Raw genomic sequence first — 13152 nt, 5'->3', positions numbered from 1 at the left:
GTTGAAATCAGCATTTTGTCCTAAATGTATTTTTTAAGCATTTGGCAATGTCCCACATCACAATCTTTATTGAAAACAAAAGAATAGAAATCTTGCAGTTTTTACACTGACCACTAGGGCTTTTAAAGACTGTAACTTCGTGTTGTTTTAGGAAATTCACATGTTTATTAGACACAATGACCAGATCCTGATCCTATATTTTAAATGGAAGTATCTAATGAGCGTGTGCTAAGGTAATTGTGAACGAAGGGAGAGCAGAGTCAGCTGTGACATTCCTCATTGTGATTGGTAGAGCTTGTGTTATGAGCTTTGTTTACCGGTATTATCAAGCACTGAAAACCTGTCTCTGATCATAAGGAACCTGCTGTAAAGTGTTACGGAAAGGACAGGAGTCATGAATATCACCAGTGGCAAGTGTGAAAATTACTAATTTAGATTTTTGATATGGAAAAGACATTCCAAGTTGTTTTTTTTTAAATACATGTAACACAAAAACTGGATTTAGGTTATTTTCTGATGATAAATTTTCTTCAAACCCTTAACGACCGCCGATACAAATTAAAATGATGGCTGTCTTATTTCCCCATCAATTTTTTAAAATGGCTATCTGGAATAGGTGAATAGCACCACCAGAGTCCAAAAATCTCAGGGGGTAGCTGAGGCTCTGGAGAACATGATTAGGGACGTTTTTTCCGCTCCCTGATCACTTGATTGCCGTTGTTCAGTGAATAACGGAATAACGGTAATCATGTAAAAAAAAGTGTGATCTGCTATTAAAATTATTCCTCTCTCTTCTGAAATGATATAACATGTCAGAAAAGAGAGAAATTATGTCTCCAATCCCCCCTAAGTACCTCCATCATCCCCTCCTCTGCCTGCTCCATCCCCCCGCCCTCCATCTCATGAAGAAAAATGGTGCACCCATCAACAGCAGGGATTTTTCTTGTCAGTTCCTGACTTTTGATCACTGTAATAGAAGAGTAAGGAGAGCGGCACTCATCAAGTTGATTAAAAGTAGAGTCCTTTAGTCCATCCTTCGGGACATGGACAAGGGTATGCAGGGAGATGGGAGGAGGGTGCAGGGAGAAAAGGGCAGGACGACGGCCGTTTCACATCAGTCCAATGCTTCTACGGGTCCAGGTCTCTTTAATCTGGATGTTGCATATATACATAAATACTGGAGTTTCTAGTGCCGTGATACTTCCTCTGTTTCACTGTAATAGACCCTATCACAGTTATCAAAAGCCCAATAATTGGTAAACCACTCCCACCCACCCCTGTGTCATCCCTGATTTACTGTTAGGATTAAGTTTAGGGCTTGTTTCCATTTGCGAGAAACACGTCTGTGTCTCGCATGTGAAAACCAAGCTGTGGCGCCGGCACTTTGGAGCGGAGCGTGCAGCTCCATGAGTTCCTATGCGGCCGCACGCTCCGCTCTGGAGTGCGCCAGAGCTTGGTTTCCACATGCAAGATACGAATGTGTTTCTCGCAAATGGAAACAAGCCCTTAGGGCTCTTTTCCACTTGCGAGATAAACGTCCGTGTCTCGCATGTGAAAACCAAGTTCTGGCGCCGGCACTTGGGAGCGGAGCGTGCGGCTCCATGTATTGCTATGCAGCCGCACTCTCCACTCTGGAGTGCCGGCGCCACAGCTTGGTTTTCACATGCGAGACACGGACGTTTATCTCGCAAGTGGAAAAGAGCCCTTAGGGTTAGGATTGGGCTTAGCGTTTGGGTGGGGCGTAGGGTTGGGTTTTTTTCAAAAGTAAAAAAAAATGATGATGATATGGCAACATTTGGTCTTCATGTTGAATGTGTTATATGTTATAACTCTGTGTAGTACCTTTGGGTTTAAAATCTTCACTATACTTCTAGATAAAATCCTTGAGCGGCACCTTAGGAGCCTTGCAAATGTGACATGTCACCCACAATCTATTTCAGCCAATTTGTGTCCCAAAATTCAAATATTGCTCCATCTGTTCTGAACCCTGCCGATTCTCCAAACAGAACTTTTTTTTCTACATGTGGACTCTTGAAAGAAAGTGGGTGACAGACTGGGGTCCACTTTTTGGTTTTAACTCTTAAAAAAAGTAAAAATAATTGGGGCTAAAGCAACAGTTAAATTGTATTTATTTTTTTCTTTCCACTTTATATTAATTCCTGGGTAGCAGGCAAAGAACTAAAATATTTCTAGACTACAGTTTTGCAGTATTTGAGGGGTGCGGTTTTTAAATGGTATCACTTTTGGGGAGTTTACTATATGTAGGCTCCTCAAGGTCCATTGAAATTTGAATAGGTCCCTAAAGAAATAGATTTTGAAACTTGCTGAAAAAATCAGAAATTGCTACTAAACTTTTAACCCCTCTAACTTCCTAATAAAATAAAATAATGTTTGAAAAATTATGCAGATGTCAAGTAGACAAGTGGGAAATATTATTTATTAATTATTTTGTATAGCATGACTAACTGGTTAAAGGGTATAAAGATTGAAAGTTTGAAAATTATGATTTTTCAAATAACCAGGAATTTTTGCAATTTTTGTGCACATGCTGCATTTTTTTCCGAGAAAAAAAAAACGCATTGCGGTAAAAAACGCAACATGTTCATTAATTTTGCGGATTGTTTGCGGTTTTGCTCCTACTTATTGCATTGGGAAGCTCTGGAAAAAAAACGCAAAAAATCCGCAAAAAAAAGCAAAAAAAAAAAAAAAAAACATGCGGATTTCCTGCAGAAGAAGTCCGGTTTTGTTCAGGAAAATTCTGCACACTTTCCTGAATGTGTGCACATAGCCTTACGCTCCGATTAAACTCATCTGTTCAATCTGTTAAAACAGCATTTAATGTATAGAGTCAGCAGCAGCAGATCCACGGGTCATTAAGTGACCATCAGACATCAGAATGTAAAAGGAGTTAGTGGACAATTTCCGCTCTGTCAACAGATTTGAGGCGTATATTCCAGTGTGGTAAAATAGGGTGGTGGTTTATTTCAGCGTGTTTTAAAGTACAGTAGTGATGAGCGAATAGCATTGTTGCTAGCGTCTCCCCGCACATGCTCGTGAGATCTCCGAGTATTTGTTTGTTCTCGGAGATTTAGTTTTCTCGCCTCATCTGCATGATTTACAGCTGCTGGACAGCCTGAATACATGTGGGAATTCCCTAACAAACAGGCAATCCTCACATGTATTCAGCCTGTCTAGCAGCCATAAATCATGCAGCTGTGGCGATGAAAACTAAATCTCCGAGCACTAACAAATACCCAAAGATCAACCGAGCGTGCTCAGGAAAACCAGAGCAACGAGTTTGCTCGCTCATCACTAAAGTACAGAGCTACTTCTTCATCAGGAAAAACCACATGTATCATGTGCATTGAAGCATCGGGACCTTGCCGACGGACTCTCCTACAGATATCCTTGATAAAGGCAATGTTGCCGAAATGTGCTAAAAAGTCGGCTGTGAATTAAACTGCAACTTTTTGAAATAAAATTGTACTTGACTTATTGTGTGCCGAAGGTTATCATTTCATATGAATTACAATATGTCACGAAAAAACAATCTCAGAATCATTGGGATGCATTGAAGTGTTCCAGAGTTATTACACTCGTCTGATTTCTAAAATTTGCCTGTCATTGAGGTCAGAATTGTCTCGGTCACTAAGGGATTAAAGTCATGAATAAATAACATAGTAACTGCTGCTATTGTTTTTCTCGACTAATTCTATGATCTATAATCACTGGATGTAAACCTTTGGCCGATACGTTAATGATGTTAGCAGTAGTTGCTAATACAGCACTTCAACTCTTTCGGTTTGCTAAGATCTCATTTTATATGTGTCCTGCAGTTCTGAAAAAAAGAGCGAGCACAGCCTATGTTTTTCTTGTCAAATTTTCTTCCCTGTGCTTTAAGTATCATTTTAAAAATAACATCATTTACTGGTTTAGAGTAGACAAACATATTGGAAAGGTTAAAATATACAACTTCCCAGCTATAATTCCATAATGATATAGCTATAAAAGTAGACAGTTATTTTGAAGGTTATGCAAAAATACTTATAGGTTCAATGTTAAGTAGCTGTGACAGTCAGTCTCTGCTTTCATTTCTTTACTAAAGAGAATTTATTTTCCCTCAGAAATAAAATATGATTAGAAAGTGACATTTTTCTGGAAGAAATGAATTTTCTAGTTAGAGTTAGGCCTCATTTAGGCATCTACTTTTTTCACATTTGAGAAAAAAGTTCTTCATCGGTGATTTTCTGTCAGAGTTTCATCCGAGTATGGTCCCTGTCATGAGTTATTCTTGTACAAAAAGGAAAAAAAATATCTATTCTTTTCTTATGTCGCAGTCTGTGAAAAATCAGACCGCACTCAAATGCCATCCAAGTGATCCAAGTGCTGTCCGATTGTTTTGCTGCATCAAGCGGTACTTGCTTTACCGATTCTGATCCAACGGATATGCCTCTATTATTTTGTACAAACCACTCTGTCCACAGAAAATCACGGACGTTTAAATGACCCCATTCACTATTGTACGTACGAGTGCTATCTGTGAAAAACACGAAGAGCCCTCGTATGCAAAAAATAAACGTCTAGTTGAGGCCTAAAATTTAAAGAATTTTTTTGGTTGACTGTTCTTACCACTCTATTGCCTGCATATGCTTTGTAAATGGAGGAACTGGGGAGGGTAAGGGACTGATTTTCATTTAAAAAATGGGACATTTGATTAAATTTCTTGTGGTCAAAATTTTTCATGATAATACTTAATTTTGCCCCCGAGTGCTAAGAGGACATTTCTTAAAGTGGCCTCTCAGTCTCCTGGTATGCCTGTTTTATTAAACATTTGCACTTCTCATAGGATAATATATCAGAAGTGTTGTTTCTTATAGCTCTGTGTTGTACTGCTCCTTGTTATTTCTTCTAGCAATTTATAAGTTGATCGATAACTTGGGATTACAAGTTAGGGTGGGTCCCTGCGTACTGATCATGTCCAATCATTGATAACAGTGTAGGGACACACCCCTTTGACAAGGGTTATGGTATTGCCCGGTTGTCAACTTAATCATACTTTTTTCCAGAAAATGCAAGCATTTACAAAAACAGTCATAAATGGTGACATTTGGTCTTAAAGAGAACCTGTCACGTATTCACAAGAATTGCATTTAATACCTTTAAAAAAATAACTGAATTCCCATGATTATGCCACTCTTTTCCTTTTTGTGATATGTTGCTCCATAACAGAGACAGTCACATTTATTTCTTTAGAAGAGCAATATGTTGTAGCTCCACTAGGGATTTCTTCACAGTCTTCATTGGGGTGTGCACTGTCACTCTTCCCTCCCAGGTCCTGCCAATCATAGCTCAGCATCATCTAAGACTGCTAGATCAGCTGCTAAGCTGTGATTGGCAGTATCTGAGAGGGAGGTGTGAAAGTGCACAAACCCAGAGAAGACTCTCAAGAAACACCTAGTTGGACAGAAAACAAAGATTTCACGTATTGTGCTCCAAAAGCAACAAATGTGAATATCTCTGCAATGGAGAAACACAGTTCAAAATTGAAAAAAAGCAGCAGAATCTTGCAAAGTTTTTAACACTTTTTTTTAGCAAGTGATGGGTTCTCTTTAAAGCAATAATATTTAAACCGGTTTCAGAGGTCATTTATGTATACCTGAATTCTTTATTTATCAGATGAACACAAAAATCTTTTTTTAATTATATACTTAAGTCTGGATATACCAATGATGGAATGTTCACTCTTTATTTTGCACTATATTTGTGCATTTTGTACAGAAAAGAATATTTGAGGCTGCAAAGTGCCGTCGACGATTGCTCAAAATTGCATTATGAAGTGGGAAGCTCCCACAGGCTAAATAAAAACTATATGGGTCCATACACTGGTTTTTCAGAGTGGTGTTCAGACCCATAGATTTACCATGGAGTCTGTACATCACTCCGAGCTCAAGGTGCCCATTTCACACTGGTATTTTGAGCAATCAGTGGGGTTCTTAGGATATTGACTCCCAACAATCAGTAACACTATACAGCTTCTATATTTTACGCTAGAAAATTCTGATTGGCTGGGGTGTTGCACCCCCATGAATCAGCTGTTACCGACACTGGCCAAAAGTTCTCGGAAGCTCCCGGAATACAGCAGCTCTGTAATTTCTATAGGTTCCACGGAAAGGTATAGCAGATCTACCCGCTATTTTATAGTGGTCACAGGTGGGTACTGCAGATTTCCCTCTTATTCTATAGAGGTCACGGAGCCAGGTACTGCAGATAAACCCCCTATTCAGATGAATTGGGGGTGGATCTGCAGTACCCGATCACGGCAGCATCCGAGAAATTTTTGTGGTATCGATGTAGGATAGGAATAAAATCACTCAATGTATGTTAATGTTATTAGGTGTCATAAAAGCATATACCGGTCATGCTATATGAATGACACTAGATTGAAACCATCTACATAAAGGAGTGCCTGTGTAATCTGTATAAGTATTGCATTGTGGTATTCAGGACTTTTTGCATAGTGTAACCATTCTCATAAAAAAGTAAATTAATCATGTGTTATGTAAGTAGTATAGGTGCACTAAGATAACTGAGTAGCCATATTGCTTCAGATAAATGCTACATCTGTACTGTAGTAAACACCAGACTTCTAGAAGATAGAAGATCTTACTCTCAATGTTTGATTTGTGTTCCTTGTACAGTGGTCATTGCTGTAGTCAGGATCTTTGTATGGTATATTGTTTAGTACATCTTAATACAGTTATCTAGGTATGTAATAGGTGAGGATTTATTTGAAATGACCATACTTATTATTATGATCAGTCACTCGTGGTATCAGAAAAACAGATAAAGGGATGTCCTTATTCCCATGTTTCAATCATGTTCGTTATTGCAGATGGATAATTGGTGGACTTGATGGATCTAGGTCATTTTTCAACCTTTGTAACTGTAACTATATAACTATGAATGAAGGCTCTAAACCATGACTGCACCAGTATTCATTCATTGGCTGTGTAATTTAGAGCTCCGGGACACAGCTGCATACACCTAGAATTAAATAATAAAATTCTGTCTGCATGATATCATCAACAGAGGAAACATAGGAGCTTAGTATATAGTGTTTATACGTCCTACACTCCCGCTAGTAGAAACAGTTTATCATTTTGTTCTGCCCATGCACTGGATTAAAAAATTAATGGATCAGAAAAATATAATTCTGATTAATATAAAGATATATAACATGTAAATCATCAACAAATTTGTAACTTAAAACCTCATAGTTATTAAAAAGCGATGAACAGCTTAAAAAGGTGGATACTGTAAACTTGTAGACATACAGATATGTTAGGGTCTCATACAATCACTTGTAACATTTTACAAGGTTTAAGCATGCATTGATTGGAATGTGCTGTTACTTTTCAGTTATGTTTTTCTTAACATTGCAATATGGACTAATATGTGCAGAAAGACCATAATACAGTGTATCAAATAAAATGTATGTTCATAGAAAAAAAAGCTTACTACTGTATATCTCGAATTTTGTAGAAGTGATAATGATTATAAGAATTTCATACTTATCTTACTTTGTCTTCTTTTCAGATCAACAGCAATACTCATGGTCTCCTTCCCAGCACTTCAATGAAGAAAAATATTCTCCCGCCCTTAGGAATATGAAAGGATTATCTGGTAGCAGGAATCAATCACAGTTATGTTCTGGTCATACTTGTGGCTTAGCATCTCCTGAGGATTGTGAACATGTGCATGATCATGGGCACCATGGGCAAGAAACTAGGCAATCATATCTACTTAGTCCTACAGAGAGCTGTCAAATGGACCACCACCGTTGCTCCCCACGGAGTTCCATTCATTCCGAATGCATGATGATGCCTGTGATGATGAGTGATCACATGTCTAGTAGCACTTTTCCGAGAATGCACTATAGTTCCCATTTTGAAACCCGCGATGACTGTGCTGTCCCACATACTAGTAGTAGTAAAATTAACAGAATTCCTGCAAATTTACTGGATCAATTTGAAAAACAACTTCCGCTGCACCGAGATGGATTTCACACATTACAATATCAGAAGACATCCACCACCGCTACAGAACAGAGAACAGAAAGCCCAGGAAGAATACGCCACCTTGTTCATTCTGTACAAAAACTTTTCACAAAATCTCACTCTCTAGAAGGATCATCAAAAGGCAATGTAAATGGAACAAAAGGAGACAGTCGTGGAGATGATCACCACCATGGCCACTATTCCAAGCATAGCAAAAGGAGTAAAAGTAAGGAAAGGAAACCAGACAGCAAGCATAAGACTGGGATGACAGGGTGGTGGAGTTCGGATGATAATTTGGACAGTGATAGCACTTACAGAACCCCTAGTGTAATGAATAGACATCATGTAGACCATATATCTCATTGTTATCCTGAATCTCTGCAGGGACACTTTGGAGATCTTTCCCTTAAGACTTCTAAAAGTAACAACGACATGAAATGTTCAGCATGTGAAGGGCTTGCAATGACCCCAGAAGGAAAATATATGAAAAGAAGTTCCTGGTCGACACTTACCGTTAGCCAAGCTAAAGAAGCCTATCGAAAATCATCCCTTAATTTGGATAAACCTCTAGTCCATCAGGAAATAAAATCTTCCTTGAGACCATGCCATTACCTTCAGGTGAGGTACATAAAGTTAATTCTAACCATGTTTGAAAGTTTAATGTGGTTGCAATTTTATGTAGTTATATTGTTACAGCATCATACCTAAGTATTAAACTAAAGTGTGGTGGAGTACAATGGACCAAGTTTACTAAGAAGTGCACTCCTCATAATATACAGTGCCTTGAAAAAGTATTCATACTCCTTTAACTTTTCCACATTTTTTCACATGACGCCTACAAAAGTAAATCAATTTTATTTGGATTTTATGTGATACACCAACACAAAGTACAAGTATTTGTGAAGTGTAAAGGAAATGATACATGATTTTCTAAATATTTAAAATATATAAATCTGAAAATTGTGACGTGCATTTGTAGTCAGCCCTCGTGAGTCAATGCTTTGTACGATCATACCTTTCTTTGCAATTCCTTATGCAAGTCTTTTGTGGTACCATCTTTGCATATCTAGAGCTGAAATTTTTGCTCATTCTTCCTTGCAATTTAGCTCTAGCTCAGTGAGATTGGATGGAGAGCTTCTGTGAACAGCAATTTTCAAGTCTTGGCACAAATTCTCAATGGGCTTTTGGTCTGGATTTTGAAAGAACCGTTCAAACACATGACTATACTTTAATCTAAATCATTCCACTGTAGCTTTGGCAGTATGTTAGGGTTGTTGTACTGCTGGAAGGTGAACCTACACCCCAGCCCCAAGTCTTTTGCAGCCTGTAACAGGCTTTCCGTCAGGATTGCCTTGTATGTAGCTAAATTCCATCCTCCCATCCGTTCCGACCAGCTTCCATGTACCTTCTAAAGAAAAGTATTCCTACAGCATGATGCTGCACCACCATGTTTGACGCTGGAAATGGCGATTTCAGGGTGATGCACAGTGTCAGTTTTCTGCCACAGATAGCATTTTGTATTTTCAAAGTAGGTTTTCTCTGAAATTCTGCAGTGCGCCAGAATAAAATATATAATCTATAATAACCTTACCAGAATCTGGTTCAATTTGCCCATGAGAGCCCTGTAGCCAACCCTTACAAACGTCTTCTTTCTTGGTTGGACAGCTCCTACACCTATACAGTTTTCATGGGATATCCAATTTTCTAGTAGAGGAGTATCCCAGAGGTTATCCTGTAGAAATACTCATTCATGGGTAGTTTGCCTATTAGACAGATTGGTAAGGTAAGCTATTGACCTTCTGCAAGCCATATAGCTTTCAGTGGTCTTTGGTGATTATCTAACCCCAAGTGAGATTGGCTCAGTAAAACCTGCTAGATATTTGCACATTTCCTGAATTTATTGCTAAGTTAGCCATTCCCAGATTATAGTGAATTCTTTCTTATGCATGAGTCAGCTCTTGTAATTGATGCTTTGTCCAGAAATACATCATCATTAAGAAAAGTGGTAGTTAGTCACACGGTTTCTATGCACTACACAGCCATATAAACTAGTAAGGAAAAATATATTAACTCCAAATGAGACAATGAACAGAAATAAAGCAGCCATGACTAAGAGACATTTGGCCTAATATTATTTATCATATAATTGTGAATTGCTCTGTGTAAGTATTTTATCCATAAGTTACCCCTGTGAATGCAGATTTAGCTAATGTTGCGATTATCTGTTATTGAGTGAATATGAAGTGGTTATGAACCTTTTATATGATAGTAATGTTATATTACTACTATAGGTAGCTTCATATTTAACCCCTTCATGTCAGGGTTCCTCAAGGATCAGTCCTTGTATACTGCCCCTATTGGGTAAACAATCAGTAGATTTGGGTTCCAGTACCATCTCTATGCTGATGACACCCAATTTTACACCTCTGACATCATGCCTGCATGATTACAAAACACCAGTGATTGTCTTATATCTGTCTCTAACATCATGTCCTCCCTCTATCTGAAACTGAACCTTTAAAAAAGTGAACTCCTTGTGTTTCCTCCCTCCACTAACCTATGTATGCCCGACATTGTCATTTCTGGATCTGGTTCTACCATTACTAACCAGCAACATTCCCCCTGTCTTGGGGTCACACTTGATTCAGATCTTTTATTCACTCCCTATATCTGATCACAGGTTCGTTCGTGTCACCTCAAAAACATTTCTAGAATTCGACCTTTTCTTACTTTCGACTCTGCAAAAACTCTTACTGTTGTCCTTATTCATTCCCACCTGGATTATTGCAACTATCTATTAATCGATCTCTCTGTCACTAAACCCTCCTCTCTCCAAACCGTCCTGAATGCAGCAGCCAGGATTATATTCCTCGCTAACCATTACACTGATGCCTCTACCCTGTGCCAGTCATTGCACAGGTTACCCATCTGCTACAGAGTCCAATATAAACTTGTCACTCTCACCCACAAAGCGCTCCACACTTCAGCATCATTCGACATCTCCTCCATCGTCTCAGTCTACCACCCTACATGTGCCCTCCATTCTCCTAATGACATAAGATTAGCATCCTCAATAATCCAAACCTTCCACTCCCTTTTCCAAGACTTCTCGCGTGCTGCAAAAATTCTTTGGAATGCACTACCCAGGACAATTTGATTAAACCCCTATACCCACAGTTTTAAGTGTGCCCTAAAAATGCATTTCTTTATACTGGCCTATCGCCTCAACATATTTATCTAACTATCCAAGTTTTGCCCATGCAAAATTTTCATCAAAACCAGGACCCTTATATTATCTGTTCTCATGCCCTTCATGCAATTAATAGTCCTCTGTGTCTGTACTCTTACACATACTGGTTAGTTACCAGTTAGTTCATGTAGCATTTCATGATCACCCTATATATTACATTGGTGGCCGGACTGCACAATGCAAGCAATTGTTACCATCCACCTTTTGTGTCTTCCCTATTTCCTCCATAGATTGTAAGCTTTCGAGCAGGGCCCTCATTCCTCTTGGCATCTGTTAATTTATGTGATTATTGTTATTATGTAATGTATTTTAATGTCTGTACAAGTCACCTCTTAAATATAAAGTGCTGAGGAATATGTTGGCGCTATAGAAATAAAATTATTATTATCACTATTATTATTATTATTATTATTGATAAATAGAATGAGAATCCTAATTCATAGCTATTGGCAAAGTTTTGGGTACCACTTTTCAAAGTACAGGTACTGCTCACAAAGTTATAATATCATCAAAAAGTTTATTTAATTCAGTTCTACAATAGAAAAAGTGAAACTCATATATTATATAGAGTCATTACAAACAGAGTGATCTATTTCAAGTGTTTATTTCTGTTAATGTTGATGATTATGGCTTACAGCCAATGAAAACCCAAAAGTCATCATCTTAGTAAATTACATTGTTACATAGTTACATAGGTTGAAAAAAGACCTAGGTCTATCAAGTTCAAACTTTCTCCACCAATTGTACATTTTGTCACTAATTTAACTATAACCAGCAATGTTATGTGTATGAAGGAAATCGTCCAGCCCTTTTTTAAAATCTGTTATAGTGTCGGCCATTACTATTTTTGTGGTAGAGCATTCCACAGTCTGACTGCTCTAATTGCAAAGAACACTTTTCTATTTAGCTGCCAGAATCTCCTTTCTTCCTCCTGTAATGAGTGCCCCCTAGACCTCAGTATTGTCTTTGGAAGGAAGAAATCATGTGCTAGTGTTTTCTACTGGCCACACATATATTTATACATGTAAATGAGATCTCCTCTGAAGTATCTTTTTTCTAAGCTAAACACGCCCAACTTTTCCAACCTTTCATCATATGAGAGGTCTTCCATTCCTTGTAATAATATAGTTAGAATACTTTATAACACCTGCTTGAAAAATTATTTTAAAATCCGAAATGTTGGCCTACTGAAATGTATGTTCAGTAAATGCACTCAATACTTGGTCGGGGATCCTTTGGCATCAATTACTGCATCAATGCGGTGTAGTGTGGAGGCGATCAGCCTGTGGCACTGTTGAAGTGTTATGTAAGCCCAGGTTGCTTTGATAGCAGCCTTCAGCTTGTCTGCAATTTTGGGTCTGGTGTCTCTCATCTTCTTCTTGCCGATATCTATGGGGTTAAGGTCGGGCAAGTTTGCTGGCCTATCGAGCATAGTGATACTGTTGTTTTTAAGCCAGGTATTGGTATTTTTGGCAGTGTGGACAGGTGCCAATTCCTGCTGGAGAATTAAATTTCCATCTCCAAAAAGCTTGTCGGCAGTGGGAAGCATGAAATTCTTTAAAATTTCCTGGTTGACGGCTGCTCTTACTTTGGTCTTGATAAAACACAGTGGACCTACACCAGCAGATGTCATGGCTCCCCAAACCATCACTGATTGTGGAAACCTCACACAAGACCACAAGCAGCTTGGACTGTGTGCCTCTCCACTCTTCCTCCAGTCTCTGGGACCTTGACTTTCAGATGAAATGCAAAATTTACTCCTTGGACCACTGAGCAACAGTCCAGTTCTTTTTCTCCTTGGTTCAGGTAAGACGCTTCTGGCGTTGTTTATTTGTCATCAGTGGC

At 38.5% G+C, this 13152-nt stretch overlaps 1 protein-coding gene across 9 annotated transcripts in view; it reads left to right on the top strand.

Annotated features, from left to right (window-relative positions):
- Positions 1-13152, top strand: part of DLGAP2 (DLG associated protein 2) — a 1328681-nt gene that overhangs the window by 978054 nt on the left and 337475 nt on the right. For all 9 annotated transcript variants that reach the window (XM_077290075.1, XM_077290073.1, XM_077290074.1 and 6 more), the window contains one exon: positions 7597-8675. In XM_077290075.1, the coding sequence (XP_077146190.1) occupies positions 7597-8675 (1079 nt within the window). The remainder of the gene's footprint in view (positions 1-7596; positions 8676-13152) is intronic.

Source organism: Ranitomeya variabilis, chromosome 2 (assembly GCF_051348905.1).
Source record: "Ranitomeya variabilis isolate aRanVar5 chromosome 2, aRanVar5.hap1, whole genome shotgun sequence".
NCBI classification, from domain to species: domain Eukaryota; kingdom Metazoa; phylum Chordata; class Amphibia; order Anura; family Dendrobatidae; genus Ranitomeya; species Ranitomeya variabilis.
The sequence above is the reverse complement of the archived record's forward strand: the minus strand, read 5'-3'. Positions and strand labels throughout refer to the sequence as shown.